Raw genomic sequence first — 19045 nt, forward strand, 5'->3', positions numbered from 1 at the left:
TCCGTCCCTAAATTAAAAAGTAGAGCTGAAGTAAATAAATCTAGAATATTAAATTATTTCTACTAAAAGCGTTATATATTGAACAGTAAGCAGTTTGGACTTATTATCTAATAAAATATTAGTAATACAGTAGTAGCACTGCCTGCAGATTTCTTTTCATCGTTTTTGACCAAAGTATTATATTGAATAGTAATAGAACGGCTCTGCACCACGAGCTTTGAGATACTCCCAAAAATTCAGAAACCAACAAAATCCATGGTGGAACATAACGGGCAGTCAGTCAGTATTTTATAATCTTCTCAATTGGGTACACCTTTGCTAATGTATCCAATAGGGATTTCTTGTTCGTGAGTATATTTAATCTATTTAAAGTAGACGTGAAAAAGAAAAATCACAACACATAAAGATTACTATAAAATTGCGTGTAGTACTAACGAGAACACCTATATCACGCAGAAAGAGGTCTCGCTGGACACTGACATAGTGACAACTTAATATTCGTAAGAGACACATTCCAGTTTTGCCTAAATCTTGCGCTGAATTTCCTTTTTAATGTGTCACTCTTGGCACTATGGGCCTTTTGCTCAGACACGTCCTTAATGACATTGTAAAAGCTACCAAGGGTCCTTTGATGCATATCTAAAGCCTTTTCTATCATCAGTCTCCCGGCCCACAAGCAGTGGGTGCGCTAACAATGTAACTTGACGAATGTATGGCACGAGGACGATCTACAATGTTTTTGGAACCGGGTTCAATGTCCTCTATGACAACACCAAAAAAAATTTGACATTGTAGTAAAAAAAAACGTTCCTCCCGCTACGTGCTATATCAATTACACTTCCAGATTCTCTGAGGTGCCCTCATCGAGCTCATCAAGAAGTAAGCTGATTACCCTTAAGGATACCGGAATCTTGACTATATCACTACCTACCTTCCAGGTTCTTTTTAATTTTACTCATAATGGTGGCTTCAACAAATACAGCTCAATTTACAACATCATTTACTTCCAAATGACCCTCACCAAACTCCCCTGGGCAAAATTCTCCTTCCATTCCAATAACCAATACATCACCTGATATTTCACACCACAACTTTCACGCAAACCTTCTCCGTTCTCCTCTATAACCTGACCCTAGTATATTCTAGTGGTCATAGCTACATTAAACTGGCTGGAGGACCACATAACTACTCCCCTGCCAGAATATCAGCCGGAAAATATAGATCAACGATGTATGCCATCATCCTCCAAACTGATATCCTGCCACCCAGGACTTAAATCTTAGATGGTCCAATAACTTCCTAACCTCAATGACCTGGCTAACAAGGTTATCCGCATCTATGCGGATTACAACATTGGCTTGGATTTAGTCACAAAACGTATTTATTTCGCAAGATAGTGTTAATGAGTTTTGTAAGGATCTTTTTAAATCGATATGGTGTTTTTGTTAGTGATTTCATGGTTTTATATGTGATATGCTGTGAGCCGGGGCTCAGTTTGGACAATTTATTTTTTGTCTTACTTTTCCAACCTCGGCCACTCTTATCAGTCGGTGGGGGAGTCACTCCGTCAAGTATTGATTTTCTGCCTGGTTGGACTGATTGGTCGAGATCAGCTGGTTGACCTTGACTAGTTTACCGACCAGCTGTTCACCGGCACCGGCTACTGTTCGGAGCGGTCAGACGTTCGGAGAAGCGACTGTGTTTCTGGTTGTTCTCTGCTCTTCTTTCCCGTTTCCCCATGGCTGGCTAACTCCACTACTTTCGGCAGGGTCCCCGTGAGTGCCGTCAGCGGGACTGGTGCGGCGAGTCTGCCCGAACAACTGAAAAATTGAATGCCCGCGCCCTGCCAGCGCTATTGGATCGGCATCCAACCGGAGTGTAGTGCTCCCATTCATTTCTTCTGTAACAAGGTTGGATTAAAAATGTTTTTTTTTTACTTCTTATACTGAACTTGCGAGGACTGGGGTGCAGGGAGCGCTGCCAGATGTTAGATCTGGAGGAGGGCCAGTACCTAGCCAGTATTTATTTAGTTAGTTACATGACCTGAAGGGGAGGATTTCATCTTTAATTCGGATTCGTGGAGGCAACTAAGCCCCCGCCTCCTTCGAAAATTGGCTTTAAATATATTTTTTTTAATTTCGGCTACAAACTTGAAACAAAATTACTTTTCAAAAATAGTGGGCCTAGAAATTCTACAACCTTTTTCCTCCCCTCAGTTCATAAAAAATTTACCTGTTAAAAATTTTATATTTACCACCGCCGTACCTGATATATGTTATTTATAGACCAAATTTCTATTTATTGTGTTATTATTATATTATTTATTTATTATGTTATTGTCATTATTGGAATTATATTTATTGTTGTTATTTAGTTTTTAAGTTACGCGGTGCACCGTGGTGCTGCATAATTGTATTTTGCATGGAAATGTTTGCCACCTACTAATTATATTTCTTGTACTCGAAATCTTGTCTCGTTTTTGTCTCTTCCCACTAGTGGCATGTGATTGTTTTTTTTTTATGATTTTGCTCCGAGTTTGGGAGGGGCGCGCTTCCGAGACCTCCTGTCTTTTTCGCTAACTCGGAACAAAATGGTAGCAGAGCGTGGTTACGTGTTTTTTACCCTCTGCGGGCCCGGGGTTTTTGTTTTGCCACTGGTGGTGAGAGGGAGGAGTTGAAGTTAGTTTGTGACTTCCTGCGCCTGTGCCGTCTCGCTGTGCTATTTTTTCGCCGATCGACAGGAAGTGTGTGAACCTATTTATTTCCTGATTATTGTTACTTGTGTGTTTTTGTTATATCTTGTCTTCATTGTTTTTTTTCTGGTTTTGTTCTGGTACGGCGTATTGTTTTGTTGCGGTATTTTGGTTTCGCTGCCGTGTTTCGTGGACGGCAGGAATTCTGGGGACCCTGCTGAGAGTGTTGTCTCACTAAGTTATTCACTTATCGCCTTAGTTATTGCTTTGTTAGTCGTTGACTTCGAGTCAGTGTGTGTTACTTGTTAGTCTGTGTCATTTATTTATTTATCATGCCTGTCTCTCTGGTGCCTGAATACTTGTTGAAGGAGGATCTCCATTTTGAGTTGTTGGCTCGTGGGCTTACTCCGGGTTCCGACTGCGAGTCCATGCGGAAGCAACTGCGGGATAATATGGACCTGGACACGACTTGGCCTAGGGATTTGACGTTCCAGAAACAGAGGCCCATTTTGGAGGCTAAGTTGGAGACTTTTGAAAATAGTCAGGAGGACTGGTTGGAGTCGCCGCCTACTGGCCGAGAGAGGGCTAGGTATTTGTCCCGGCTTACCCATCTACATATGAGGCTGTCGCTACTTAGATCCAAGCTTACCAGTTCTGGTGATAGGGAGTGGTTGGAGGAACGCATCACCTTGGTTGACGGCCTGCTGACGGTACTCGAGAGGGACGAGGGGGCAAAGGCTCCTGAAAAAACTTTGTCTGCGATTGACTCTGCTGCGGCTGTTAAGGGTGAATGCCGGATCCCTGGGTCAGTTGTTGCAGACTTTGATGTGGGCGTGGCGTCGGGGGTGTCTGGTGTGGACGGGACCCTGCCTGCTGGATCTGGAGGACTGGGAGCTGTGATGACGGGATCGTTTGTTCAGTATCACAAGCTCCCAAACCCACTTACCCCGTTGCTGCAGCGACTACCTACGGTGGATGGTCTAGATACTGAAGCCTTGCTGCGGTTTCTTTCTGAGATCCTGCGACTGCATGACTTGCCTGGTCTTCAGGGAGCGAGCTTCCTGCATGTCATCTCTCCGTTTTGTAGGCCACCTTTGGGTGACTGTCTGGTTCGAGTTCTCCAGAGGGGTGGTACCCTGGATGATTTTCATAGGGAGGCATTGGATTTCTTTGTTCCTGGTCAGTTGAGGGAACGTCTCCGTGTGGAGAAATTCTTTAGGCCTCAGGGCAACGGAGAGAGTTTGGCAAAGTTTGTGGCCGAGGTGAGGGACACTGATAGGGTGTTAAGGCTCAATATCCCCGAAAGTACTGTGGTCACCACCATTCTTGAGGGTCTCAATCCTGAAGAGAGGTCCCGTCTAGTTTTTGCTGGTCGCCCTTCCACCTTTTCTGAACTGGACCGTCTGTGCATTGCTTCGCGCAGCGTGCAGTTTGCTGACCGGCAGAGGGCGGAGAGGAACAATCATCGTTCCATCCAGCCCTCCAGGGCTGTCACGGCCGTACAGAATCCCGTGGATGGGCCACATCACTCTGGTGGGCTTCATCCACCCATCTGCTATGCCTGTGGTGAACGAGGTCATACTCGTCGGGAGTGTCCTAGGAGATATCGCACTGGTCCAAAAAAACTAGATCAAAGGGGGGTTTTCTCTGAAGTTCCCCCGAGGTCTAAGAAAAAATTTCAAAAAAAATAGTACCTGTGCGAAAAATTTGATTAATAGTTTGGACACTATGAGCCTAGCAGAAAAGGGAAACCTACGGCTTAGGACAGCATCTTCGGTGTGCCCTTATATCAATATCTTAGTGGGAGACTCAGTGCATAAGGCCCTAGTTGATTCCGGGTCAGCCTGTAGCCTCATCTCTTCCCGTCTTTTTGAAGCCATTTCAAGGTTAGGTTTGGTGAAGCACACCGAGGAGTCTTCTTTAACTTGCTGGACTGCTTCTAATTCCCCTCTTCCAATTTCGAGGAAGGCTTCAATCAAGTTTAAGGTTGAATGTTTTTCATGGGTGTGGAGCTTCCTTGTGGCCCAGGACCTGAGTATGGATTGTATTTTGGGGGCGGATTTTATTCAAAAGACTGGTTTGGTGCTGGATCTTCAGGCGGGCCAGTCTTATTTCAAATTCAATCGCGAGTGTCAGTCCCCTTTTCTGATAATTTCAAATCGACACCGCAGGTTGGTGAGGTGGAGTGTGAGGAAGGTTCTGCCCCTGGGGACCCGTTCGGTCACTTGGATGAGGAGCAAGCTGGGGTTCTCCGTGAGCTTTGCTCAAGATTTCCGGAGGTTCTCACACCCAAGCTCGGTTCTACCCATCTTATTGAATATGAGATTCGTCTGACTGACACTCAGCCAGTACGCTCCCACCCATACAAGTTGGCTCCTCCAAAGATGGAGGTTATGCGTGGTATCATCAAGGATCTCTTGGATCAAGGAGTTATTGAGCCCTCAAACTCATCGTATGCCAGTCCAGCGTTCTTGGTTCCAAAGCCTAATGGAAAACATCGTATGGTGGTTGACCTAAGAAAACTTAATGCCAAAATTGAAATAGACTCAGTGCCTCTCCCCGATCTCCATTCTGCTTTTGATTGGTTCGGTAAGGCCAAATTTTTCACTATATTTGATTTGAACCAAGCATATCATCAGATTCCGTTGAAGAAGGAATCACGTCCTCTCACGGCCTTCTGTGTTCCGTGGAATTTGTATCAGTACCGATCTGTGCCTATGGGGCTAGCTGTGGGGGCCCAAACGTTAACTAGGTTGCTCGACTCCATCTTCCACGATGTGAAGTTCAGGTATGTCTTTAATTATCTTGATGACCTTCTGGTCTACAGTGAGTCTTTCACGGAACACGTTAAACATCTTGAGGAGGTCTTGGTTAGGTTGGGTAGGGCTGGCCTTACAGTCAATCCGGAGAAGGTGTCTTACGCCAAGTCTGAAATATCGTTTCTCGGTCACCTCGTGTCGTCTAGGGGTGTATCTATAGACCCTGCCAGGACCCAAGGCATTCGGGATTTCCCTCCTCCGAAGGATGCCAAGGGTATTGCCAGATTCATAGGCATGGTTAATTTCTACCGTAGGTTTATTCCTGACTTTGCCGAGGTGGCCGCCCCTCTGAACGCCTTAAGAAGGAAAGACGCAAAGTTCGTTTGGGGTGAAGATCAAGAACGTGCTTTTCAACTGCTTAAGGAGGCAATTATCCAACCTCCTGTGCTGCGAATACCGGACTTTAGTAGGCCCTTCATCTTGCAGACTGACTCCTCATCCTGTGCTGTAGGAGCTGTGCTTTCTCAAGAATTCGACGGTGCTCGGCAACCTATAGCTTTTTGCATCTAGGACTTTGACCCTTCAGGAAAAGAAATCTTCTATTTATGAGCTGGAGTGTCTGGAGGTCGTTTTCGGCATGGATAAGTTTCGGAGGTTCCTAGAGCATTCCGAATTTCTGCTGGAAACTGACAATCAGGCTCTTTCCTGGCTATTGGCCCATCCTCGACAACTCGGGAAGATTGGTCGCTGGGTTGTCAAAATTGCGGCCTTTAAATTCAGGGTGCAGCACATTCGCGGCACCCAAAACGTCGTCGCCGATGCTCTTTCTAGAATGTATCATCTACCCAGCGATCCTGTTGATTCTCAAGCACCGTTGTGTGGGACTGTGATGTTGGATTTTCCCTGCTGCCTTTGAGAGTTTTGGCTCTCACCAACTTCAAGACCCCGAGTTGTCAAACATCATTGGTGAGCTCCAGGAGGGAGAAGCCCACTCTCCTTACTTCTTGTCCAAGGGTGTCCTCTGCTGTCGTGCCCGACGCGGAGGTGGTCCCAAGATTGTTCTGCCGAGTGCCCTCATACCGATGGTCTTTTCCTACTTTCATGTTTCTCTCCCGTGGGCGGTCATTTAGGTATTCACAAGACCATCGCTAAAATCAGAGATAAGTTTATCTGGAAGAGTATGGACAGAGACATTGCTGGTAGAGTACGAGCTTGTCATCTTTGCTCGGTCAGTAAACCTGCACAAAATACCAAATTAGGACTTCTTTCCTCCGAGGTGGCGGAGCGGCCTCTTGAAAAGGTGTTCATTGACTATGTGGGACCCTTTCCCCGTAGCAAGTCAGGGAACACCTCCCTGCTTGTCGCTGTGGATGCTTTCTCTAAGTTTTGCTGGTTGATTCCTCTTAGGAGTGCCACGGCGTCGCTCACCGTCAAGGCACTCAAGTCCCGCCTTCTACAGAATTTTGGAGTGCCCGCCACCTTCGTCTCAGACAACGGCACACAATTCGTGTCGAGGGAGTTTCATCGCTTCTGTTTTGGGCATGGAATCAAACATGTTACGACATCTCCTTACTACCCCCAGCCTTCTCATGCTGAGCGGTTCAACCGCAATCTCAGAGCCGCCCTCATCGCTTATCACGCTGAGAAACAAACTACCTGGGATGAAAACCTGAGCTGGCTTCAGTTAGCCTTCTATTCTGCTCTTCACGAAAGTCATGATTCCACGCCTTTCCAGGTCATGTTTAGTCGTCCTCCTTCTGATCCCTTGTCTAATCTCTGGAGTCTGGATAGTCTTCTACCAGTGCCTGGTACTCCCAATGTGAGTGACACTTGGGAAGCAGTCAGGGTTAAGCTCCTACAGTCTAGGGAAAGGGTGAGGAGAAAATTCAATAAGGGACGTATTGCTAACCCCTTCCAGGTGGGGGATCTTGTCTTTTGTAAGGCCCATTCCGGTCAGTTCGGCCGTGGATAAACGGGCAGCCAAACTTTGCTATCGGTGGACAGGTCCTCACCGGATTCTTCGTTTTCTCTCCCCAGTTACTGCTGAGTTGGTTGATCCCGTATCGGGGAGGTTGTGGCGGAAGGCCCACGTTTCTCATCTGAAGGCCTTCCGTGGTGATACCTCTGGTCATGCTCTGGATACTGGTGCGGCTGCGGGGGTGTCCGGGGACTGATCACCCCTGGTTTTCCCTGTGGTGTCGTTTTACTCTCTTTCTGTTTTCTTCTTTCTCCAAGAGAGGCGCCTCTCAAAATTTTTCAGGAGGATCGTGTTTTGTCTGCCTCCTGCTCAGGACTTCGTTTCCTGTTAGGGTTCTCGACTTCCCGTTTCCTGTGCCAGAGCTTGTTGGTTCTTCTTTCAGTGGGGGAGAGGTTTTGTTTCGGGTTGCACCCTTTTAGTGGGGGAGGTTGAGCCGGGGCTCAGTTTGGACAATTTATTTTTGTCTTACTTTTCCAACCTCGGCCACTCTTATCAGTCGGTGGGGGAGTCACTCCGTCAAGTATTGATTTTCTGCCTGGTTGGACTGATTGGTCGAGATCAGCTGGTTGACCTTGACTAGTTTACCGACCAGCTGTTCACCGGCACCGGCTACTGTTCGGAGCGGTCAGACGTTCGGAGAAGCGACTGTGTTTCTGGTTGTTCTCTGCTCTTCCCGTTTCCCCATGGCTGGCTAACTCCACTACTTTCGGCAGGGTCCCCGTGAGTGCCGTCAGCGGGACTGGTGCGGCGAGTCTGCCCGAACAACTGAAAAATTGAATGCCCGCGCCCTGCCAGCGCTATTGGATCGGCATCCAACCGGAGTGTAGTGCTCCCATTCATTTCTTCTGTAACAAGGTTGGATTAAAAATGTTTTTTTTTACTTCTTATACTGAACTTGCGAGGACTGGGGTGCAGGGAGCGCTGCCAGATGTTAGATCTGGAGGAGGGCCAGTACCTAGCCAGTATTTATTTAGTTAGTTTACATGACCTGAAGGGGAGGATTTCATCTTTAATTCGGATTCGTGGAGGCAACTAAGCCCCCGCCTCCTTCGAAAATTGGCTTTAAATATATTTTTTTTTAATTTCGGCTACAAACTTGAAAACAAAATTACTTTTCAAAAATAGTGGGCCTAGAAATTCTACAACCTTTTTCCTCCCCTCAGTTCATAAAAAATTTACCTGTTAAAAATTTTATATTTACCACCGCCGTACCTGATATATGTTATTTATAGACCAAATTTCTATTTATTGTGTTATTATTATATTATTTATTTATTATGTTATTGTCATTATTGGAATTATATTTATTGTTGTTATTTAGTTTTTAAGTTACGCGGTGCACCGTGGTGCTGCATAATTGTATTTTGCATGGAAATGTTTGCCACCTACTAATTATATTTCTTGTACTCGAAATCTTGTCTCGTTTTTGTCTCTTCCCACTAGTGGCATGTGATTGTTTTTTTTTATGATTTGCTCCGAGTTTGGGAGGGGCGCGCTTCCGAGACCTCCTGTCTTTTTCGCTAACTCGGAACAGCTGTAATTGGTAAGCCTAGGTCAATCTTGGTTATTATGCAGTGCAGTGAAAGTTACAATGTTAGTGATAATATCATAGGTATGGTTTATTATGTTTGTTTATAGCTTTGTTGTAAGCTCTCATTTCCAAAATGTCTCAAAATGTTGGTGATTTTTGTCATTAGAGAACTTGTTCATCTGTTAGACTCAAACAACCTAGGCCTTGACAGCGACACCTAGGTTTCCCTTTGTGCTTTCTGTAACCCCAGGTTAAGCCAATGTTTCAGCAAAAGTTAAAAATTAGTGTTTATTCATTGTAAACATAACATAATTAGTAAAATATTTCCATATCAAACTTTACTTTTTTTGTTTTAATTTTTGAAAATGATGGGTACCACAGTAACACATTTAGCCTTCCGTGTACTCGTATTTGCGGTTTCTTACAATATATTTAATTTTTCTTGAAGAGAACCTGGATACCATTATACATTTTCTGAGATTAGATAAAACGAAGAATAAATTGGCTATCTCAGATTCTAGTATTTATTATCTATACTATCACACTTTACAAGGTGTAATCCCACCACAAATAAAATTTTAGTGTGATCATATGTTTTAATGTTTTATGACCTTAATGCATAATGTTTTTAATACTATAATTATCTCTACATTCTCCTGAAAAAATTATTACACATAATATAGTATATAGTTAAAATTTGTGTTTTACAAAATGTTAAAGTACGGATATAAAAATGGCCTGTCGTGATGAAAAAGTGATTGCCAGCTCTAGGGTTAAGTAGGACAATACTTAGAAATAGGCTTGTACCAAGAAAATATTATTCCATTGTGATGGTTCAAAGGTGAGGTACTTGCGATTGACTCTTACTTCAATTGTTGCGCGTGTTTAAGGAAAAATACTTAAGGAATTGCATTCACATACACAGTAGAATTTAAATTCCTGTCCTAATCAAGAAAACTAGTTCAGTTTGTCTCATCGCTATATATATATATATATATATATATATATATATATATGTGTGTGTGTGTGTGTGTGTGTGTGTGTGTGTGTGTGTGTGTGTGTGTGTGTGTGTGTGTGTGTGTGTGTGTGTGTGTGTGTGTAGGCTAAAGAAGCCTACTTTAACCAACTTTTACTACCGCCAATCTACTTCGGTATAAAGGATAGTAGAATGAAAAAACTTATCTTCCTTACGAGTATGTTTTTACTCTTCACTAGACCAACATTGGTGCTAAATCTAATGCTTACGTCAAACAAATTCCCAACTATGAAATGTATGCTTACCTTGTAGGATAACCAGTTCGCTGTATTTGCTTACACTCTCCGTATTAGCTTTGTTGATTATGGAAGGAAGGATCCATAATCAATTGCATTAGTTCTTCAAATGTATGAATAGCCTTTATGGAAAGTTCATACAGTATTGTTTTCCTTTTGCTTTCCAATCTCAGTTCGCTAAATCTCTTCTTTTTATAGTCCAATTCATAGACCTACTAAACCCTCGATGGTTTTCTGAAATAAAAGATTGCACTGTGTGTCTGGTGCATTGCTTTGTGATTTCATTTGAAATCGTTATGGGTTTACTGAGCTCGATTGTTTTTTTCAAATTGTAGTCAGTTACAGAGCTTTGCCGAGGAAGATCAAATATCTGTCAAACGACTTTTAACATTCATTCAGTTTGTATAAACGGCAAAGCCTGATTTAATAAAAATTGAATTACAAAAATTACTTGTTCCGCCGGGACTCAAACGCGGCTCTTTAACTTAGTATGTATAAAACAAAGAATTTTGGGAATGATCTTACAAGATAATGTGTCGGACGTCTCAATTTATTTGTTTTTATACTCTATGGTCTCGCTATAATCCCGATTGAAGAGTTCATTGGTCACACAAAGCCAAAAGTCTCCAACGGGATTCTGGTAGTCATATATGGGATTGATAGTTATAAATTTAATATGTTGGGTCGTAAGAAAGAGTAAACAATATTTTTTTTTAATCATGATTTTCTTATTCATGTGCCATTGCAGTTTTAATGTGCAATTGTTTCGCCTTTTGTTTCCAAAACGTAATTTGTTGAAGGACCAGTTTGGTGTTGTGGAGAACAAATCCGTCCGGAACTCCATAGTTGGGCGGATTGGCTTTAGGGTCGTAACCAAGTTTTAAACAACATCGGGGCAATTTTGTCCATATCATCCACAACATCCTGAGGATAGAACCCGACCCACTTGTCCAGAGGCTCGGTGTTGATTGGTTTGATGATTTGGTCAGAAGATTTCTCCAGCCTGTAAAGATATTTAGAGATTAGTATAGTCCATTTCCTCTCGAGTTCTAGCATCTAAACCGATTCTCTATATTTTATTGCATTATTTGTTAAATATCATTGCGAACTAACCAATGTCTCCAGTGTGGCAAACGGACTTGAGTGTGGTAATTTTTTTCTTAAAAAATTACGATACGAATAATTAGTTAATAATAACAAACTCCTAAAATTGAAAAATGGATTTCTATATGTACTAATTTCAGCAACAATATGTTTTATAATTTAATGTAAATTTTATAAAAAATTTAAAAATGGTAAGTATAATTTTTAGTACTATAATTTCAATACTTATTAAAAAACCATACATTATTACAACAATGACCGATAATGAATATAATTGTTTAATGGATATTATAAGAATATGAATAATAGTTGTTATATGAGTTAAAATTTAATGAGATAGGTTAAACTAGTGTTGCACTGTCTGTCTAGCTACACCACATGTATTTATAATAATTGTATATAACTTAGTAATCACTTTGGATGAATTTTGGGAAAAGATATGGAAAAGAGAAATATATAAATTCAATAGGAGTTTGTCATTAAAATCTACGTGTATTAATGTAACCCAAATGGCTGTAGATTGTTAATAGTTAGGTTTTTTAAAGATAATGTGCCAGTAGAAGAAGTTAAATTAAATTGGACGAGAACAATTCAGTTATTGACGAAATCACTAAAGTTAACGACGAGGCTAATCAGTCTTCTTGGTCGAAACTGTTACAGGTTAAGAGAAATGAATTTCAGGCAATAATATATCAATGATATTCAGTTCACGTCCATCAAAAATCGTAACATCCATACAAATCTAACCTGGATCCTCTAGAATCATCGTTGGAAATTTAGACATTTTACGAGGTTAAACATAACGGATACGTATTCTAGAAACTCTTAGATGGGGTATGTAAAAGGTGAACCCTTTAGCTGCCCTTTGGTGAATTAGAGGATGTATGATAAAGAAACAGGAAACATGTATAAGAGACGGATTACTGTTAACATGGCTGGAGCTATTACTATCTAACAAACAATACCCAGGTATAGAAATATTTGAGAAGAGTCCAAGAATTTCGTAGTTTTCGGCATAGCATGTATACTATAATATAATTTTGAAATTTTACGAGTTTTTAAACGGATTTAATATAAAGGTTTCAATCATCTGAAGGGCTCAATTTCAGATTTTCGTCCATACGCCTTCATGAAAATACACCGTTATACTCTTCACTAATTATACTGGACAATTCATTGTAATATCCAAAGAATATGCCACTTAATCGTTAGACTGTTAGTAAAAAGTCTGATGGTGCTTTTAAAGCGTCTCTCTTAAACAAAGGAATTCCTTTGTAATTTTAGGACGATACTTTTAAAAATCAAAACCTTCAACGTGTTCAGTGATTCCGTTTTCTATAAAAAAATAGAATAGTACAAATTATAAAATCTTATATTGATGTAACAAATTCTAAATGTATAATGGATTTTGAGATTGATCTCTCCTTTCTCCAGTATTAGGCACAAATTGAGCTATAAACGCTACGGTCTTCTTGGTCTCTTACCAATAGTTCCGTTATATAATAGTTAACTACCTTTCTACTCCCTTACCTAGACAATGATATGCCCCCAGACTTGTTAATTTGACTCTCATGATGGAGCACCTTCTCGTTCCAAGGCACTTCGAGAAATTCCAATACCTCTTTCATCCAGCGGGCTGGATGCAACACCAGCTGCTCGTAGTGGACCATCATACAGCGACTGGGACCTATCGATTGGGCACTGATTGTACATGTAGCCTACTGCCCTGTTCCACTCCTCCAGGGAGGCGCGAAGGTTGTGGAAATCTAATCCGCTTACTGTCACCTGTTAAACATACCTGTACTGTTGAGACTGTCTGGGATATCATTGATGTAACTTCACTTTTGGTACCTTAATCGGCGGCCTAAAGGCCACGTTGAGATGTTGGGTTTGTAACATATTGTACAAATTGGCAGGATAAAATGATTTTGGACTTTTGATATGGTTATGGTTACAAAAGGTATAACACAACGTTTCGAGGATTGGAATCTATCCTCTTCGTCAGGTGGGGGAGTATACTAAATGTTAATATACAACATTTTTTGTTTTTATTATGATGACCTTAAATATTCTCGAACTCATAAGATTTAAGTAGATACTGGTGGAAATTAAAACTGCACCTTTTTTAGAAATATTCAGGTTTATTAAATCAATCCAAATTTCAATTATTAACCTTGTATTCCACCAATGAAATGTTTTGCACAATAGTTTAAAATTACTACTTCCTTAGGCAAGGCACTTTCGATTTAACATGGACTCACTGTCCTCCAAATACGTGTGTATAAAATATAAAATAAAATAATAATCTTGAATAAATTTGTATGAAATAAAATAAATAGGCTTCTTCTCAAAACTAATAAAATAAAAATTATAAACTTCTTTAAAATAAAATTCTCAAACAAATCTAAACAGTTCTCAACAGGAATTTTTCACAAGTTCCTACAGGATATGGTGCAGCACCTGCAGCTCTTAATTTTAACTAGAATCCCTACAATTTCAATTAAATTTTTACGTTTGACTTTAAATAAATAACTCCTTTACAATTTAGATATATATTAGTCCACACTCAACAGAATTTGATCGTTAATTTCAAATTTCAATTCCAATTTCAAATTAATTCACTTCTTAAATTTTCAAATTTCAAATTTAGAAAAAATTTAATAATTCAGTCAAAAGTACTTAGCTCTTTGGTCGTGAAGGTCTTGGAGTTCGGTATTAAAATAATCTATACCAACGGATCCTACGCCCGACACTACTTTTAAACTCGCACTAAAGACTTTACTCTATCGCTTCTCAACTCGGAATGGAAGCAGAGCGTGTTTTCTCGGCCTGCACCGACTACGCTCCTGTTCCTGCAGGCCTGTTTGAATCACTCTCAACGCAGGTTCGCCGCCTAACAAAAGATTGAGTCCACTGTAGACTATTGTTTAGCATTCACTGCCATCAAGTCAGGTCTAGACCAGATTCCCAGCGCGTTGTGCCTGCCGCTGGATTACAATATAAATTTACTTTTTTATTCCCTATCCATTTACAATTCTAAAATAAAATTTTATTTATTAAATTTTTATTTTTATTTAAAGTATACCATGTAAATTGGTATACACACCCCCCCTTAAAGCGCTTGGTATCTGCCAAGTTTAATACTTAAATCTAAGAAATTTATCTCACATCCTTTAGAAATTGTATTTCCACCTAGCCTTAACATGCATCATCAAATCTACAAAACCTTTTTTTTTTTAATTTATAATATTTGTTTTAATTTATTTTTGATAAATAGTTGTAAGAAGTGGCAGCATACTAGTTGTCAAGTTATTTTAACCAAGCGTTAATGGTTTTTAAAAGAGTCCATACATTATCAGATTGTTTTTTGAAAACTTATCAATTAAACTCCCCAATAGAAACCTTGACCTAAACTATGGCAAATATTAAGAGTCCAAATGCCACCTACCTTTTTACAATTCTAAGTCCTACCATAAAGATAGTCCATCCAGATAATCCTTCACAATGGGTAGAACGAGGTAGTCGGTGGTTGTTGTTGTGGGATGTTTATTGCAGGTCCGGTCCGTAATTAGTTGGGTCGTCCTTGGAACTTTTGCCCTGCACGGCTGTGTGTGTTGGCTCGTCGCCCATTCACTGGTTTGTCGCAGCTTTCATATAGAATTAAAACATATCCCCAGACGGGGGTGTCAGTTCTTATTTTATTATTTTTACCTATACCGTTGTTTATCATAGAAATAACAGTCTTTTTTCTTCTGTTCCCCTCTTCCTTGGCATAAATTTTATCAAACTAACAAGTTTAAATTAATATTCCAACATTCCGTGTTAGTTATTAATTTACATACAAACATAAATAACACATGTTAATAACATTAATTACGGACCATGAGTTTCGGATTTGTGCATTATTCAGAAAATAAATACTGAATTGTTTTAATACACTCCTCCTCTCCCAAACCATGTAGTTATCGCAACTGTTTACTTCACCTGTGCCCTTTTTTTCTAAATCATAAACTTTTTATTCCTCTTGAGGTTTCTTCAAGTTTAAAATACATTTTTACAACATTACAATTCAAGTTAATATTTACAATTTAACAGGGCTGTAGAATTTCCTCAATTGTTCAATATATTTTTAATTTAATCTTCCTTGTCACTGAAATTTCTCAAATCAAACATACATACATACAGCGTACATCCAATATAGTTTTTCTTCATTCTTACAACTAATTTAATTCGTCATAATTTTTAATCAGTTCTTTTTTTTTATTTTGTAATTCAAAATTATTTACCCCTCGGTAATTATATTGTTTTTTGTTATATTTAAATATGCATTCTTCTTTCCCCAGTGGGTTTCACATCCTGCAAGTGTATTCTACGGAATTCATTCAAATTCTTTTAAATTTTGAACCACATATGAGTTGGAGCTAATAATTGAAATTATTCTGAATGGTCCTTCATATTTCAGATCTAGCTTATATCGCTGATTTGTAATTCTACAATAGACTACATCATACATTTTTAATTGCCTGTGATTTCGGTTGTATCGGTTTCTTCTCGAATTCAGCTCATTTTGTCTTTTTAAATTTTGAATAGCTTCAACCATCTTTGCATTCTTATCTTTGCTCCATTTTTCATCACAAATATCTTTAATTTGCCATTTTAGTGACAAACCATCATTTGCTTTGAAACTGAACATCAATTCAAATGCAGACGACTTTATGCTTTCATTGTGACAAGTATTTAGGGCCATTTGCACATGGTACAAATCCTTGTCCCAATTCTTTTTACAGTCATGATAATAAGCTGTCAGAATTTGATTTAAATTTCGAATTTGCCTTTCACTTTTATTTCCTTGAGGAGTATAAGGTATAATGGTCCTTTGTTTTATGCCCAAATTAAACAAATAATTTTTGAACTCCTCGCTGACAAAATATGTTCCATTATCCGTCACGAATTCTTCAGGCAAAGAAAAATTTTTGAAAATATTATTTTCTAATGCATTAATTACATTACCTGAGGTGCATTTCCTGAGTGGCATTATCCAATTATATTTGGTGAAGTCATCTACAGCTATCAGGATGTATTGCATTCGATTGGAAGACGCAGGTAATGGCCCATAAATATCCATATATAACTTCTGCATTGGACGACTGCTCAGATTGCTGTTCAAAGGTCCTTGGTCCCTCCAGTTGCTACTTTTTGCTTTCAAACACACTTCACAACATTTTACATTATTTTTCACATAATCATTTAGTTTAGGGTGATAAAACCTTTCATTTATTTTCTGTTGTGTTTTTAAAATGCCGAAGTGACAGCCAGACAATGAGTTGTGATAATACTCGTATACGACTTTGAATAAGTGCTCAGGTAAATAGATCCTTTTAGAATTGTTTTTATTGTTCACATAAAATAACACCCCTTTTTCCACACTGTAAACATCACTATTGGTATAGTTCAATACACCCTCCATAATTTTAGTTATATTTACATCCTGCTTCTGATGCGTTTTTTAAGTCCATAAAGCTAAAAAGGCATCGTACTTATACTATTTTATAGACACTGTTTTCCTCTCTTATTACTAAGTCCTTTATTATTTACAGTTTCATTGTTCATTTTTATAGAGTTATCATTCATCTTGTCCTTATTCACTAATTTTTCTAGTTCATGTAACACATTGTGGTCAACTTCACTATCTTGAAATAATCTAGATAAATAGTCCGCTACTGGGTTCTGATTACCTTTAACATGCGTAATTTTAAATGGTAGAGACAATATAACCTCCACCCAGCGCCCTAATTTTCCTAACTTACGAAAGTGGGACAATACCCAAGCCAATGCTGAGTTGTCGGTCACTAAGTTGAATGGTCTCATTTCTAGGAAATTACGGAATTTATTTATTGAACAGACAACTGCCAAAGCTTCCTTTTGATAGGTAGTAAGTTTCACCTCACTTTCGTTAAATTTTCTCGAATAATAGGCCACCGGTTTTAAATGTCCATTGTCCGCTTCCTGTAATAAACAGGAACCGAGGGCCTTATCACTCGCGTCGCATTGGACTGTGAACTCCTTGTTGAAGTCAGGGATGGCTAAACACGGGGGGACGGGTAACCGCTCGTTTCAGTTTATCGAACGATTCCTGACATTTTTGGTCCCACACAAATTTGGACGACTTCTTCCTCATTTCATTGAGTGGATGAGCTATTTCCGCATAATTTGGAATAAATTTAGAGAAATAACTAGTCATCCCTATGAATCTCGCAATACCTTTCTTGTCCCGGGGCCTCGGAGATTCTAATAACGTCCGTGTACGGTCAGGGTCCATTCTTATAGTGTCTTTGGAAACCAAATGTCCCAGAAATTTAATTTTCATTATAACAAAATTTTACTTTCTCCGGATTCACAGTAAGATTATTTTTCTTTAAACACTCTAACACTTGTTTCAAATGCATATAATGTTTCCTCCAATGTCTTCGAATACACAATAATATCGTCCAAAAAGGCGAGAGTGCAAGTAAATCTCAATTCTCCTAAGATTTTATATTCATATATGACGACAATACCCCACTTCCAATTAATAATCCAAAAGGAATTCGTTTAAAGCTGTAACTTCCGAAAGGTACCGAGAACGTAGTTAACTCCTGGCTTTCCTTCGCTAAACTTATTTGATAAAAACTTTTGGTTAAGTCTATTACTGAGTAATAATTGTTTCCCTTCAAATGGTAATATAGTTCGTGCATGTCGCCTATAGGATAACTCACTCCTTCCAACTTCTTGTTTAACTCCTTGTAATTAACTACTAATCTTTCCGATTTTCCATCTTCCTTACCTACTAAAAAGGCTGGACTCGAGTACTGACTCACACTTGGTTGAATAATGTCCTGTTCGAATAATTCGTCAATAATTTTTTTTATTTTTAATTGTTTAGGTGGATTCAATGGATATGGTCTAAGTTTTACGGGTTTCATGATCTTTAACTTTTAATTTATACTCATAATCTAGAGTTTTACCAATTTTGTCGGTAAATACCGTTGGAAATTCCCTTTATAATTTTTATTATTTCATTACTGGCCTCTTCGCATCCTATTTTATAAGTGTGATTGGTGTTCATACACGCTACTGTAATATTTTGCACAAATTTTTATACACTTTTCTATATTAAAGTCAAATCGACAACAATTATTTTTCAAGTCTATTAACAAACCAGAATGTTTTATAAAGTTCGCTCCTAAAATTGCCTTTTGAGCTAAGTCCTTCACTATAACAAATTCCACTTTCCAGGGTGAACATATCTATTTTTATTTTTATATTTACACTGCCGATTACGGACATTTTTTTATTTTCAGCACTCATACATGTCAGGTTAGATAACTGGTAACACTTTACAATCTTATTCTCTAATAATAGTTTATACAGTCTATCACTTATTATATTTATACTACTACCAGTATCTAATAATACATTTAATGATATATTCTTGCCAAAATCTATTTCTAAGCTGGGCAATGAACTGATATTTTCCGAATTTTTCTTTTGCCAAGTATGATTTAATTTAGCAGATAATTCATGTGAATTTTTGTTGGACACAATTTTAGGTAACCGGGAAAGTTCGCCCTTCCTTAACTCATTGTTCGAACTTTCCCTACTAACTAGTTTTTTGACTCCTGTACATTACGACCTACATTTTCGGGGTTTTTTATAGCTGGAGTGTGGTT

General features: G+C 39.2%; 1 protein-coding gene across 1 annotated transcript; it reads right to left on the reverse strand.

Annotated features, from left to right (window-relative positions):
- Window positions 1-10927: 10927 nt before the first annotated feature.
- LOC124373989 (protein-tyrosine sulfotransferase 1-like) lies at window positions 10928-13121 on the reverse strand (the record flags this gene model as incomplete). Its single annotated transcript, XM_046832295.1, is given in 4 exon segments — window positions 10928-11116; window positions 11118-11235; window positions 12867-13033; window positions 13035-13121. Coding segments are annotated over 4 exon segments (528 nt in total), but the record flags the coding sequence as incomplete, so codon positions are not given.
- Window positions 13122-19045: the final 5924 nt, after the last annotated feature.

The sequence above is a fragment of the Homalodisca vitripennis genome, unplaced genomic scaffold, assembly GCF_021130785.1.
Source record: "Homalodisca vitripennis isolate AUS2020 unplaced genomic scaffold, UT_GWSS_2.1 ScUCBcl_6899;HRSCAF=14331, whole genome shotgun sequence".
Lineage (NCBI taxonomy): Eukaryota > Metazoa > Arthropoda > Insecta > Hemiptera > Cicadellidae > Homalodisca > Homalodisca vitripennis.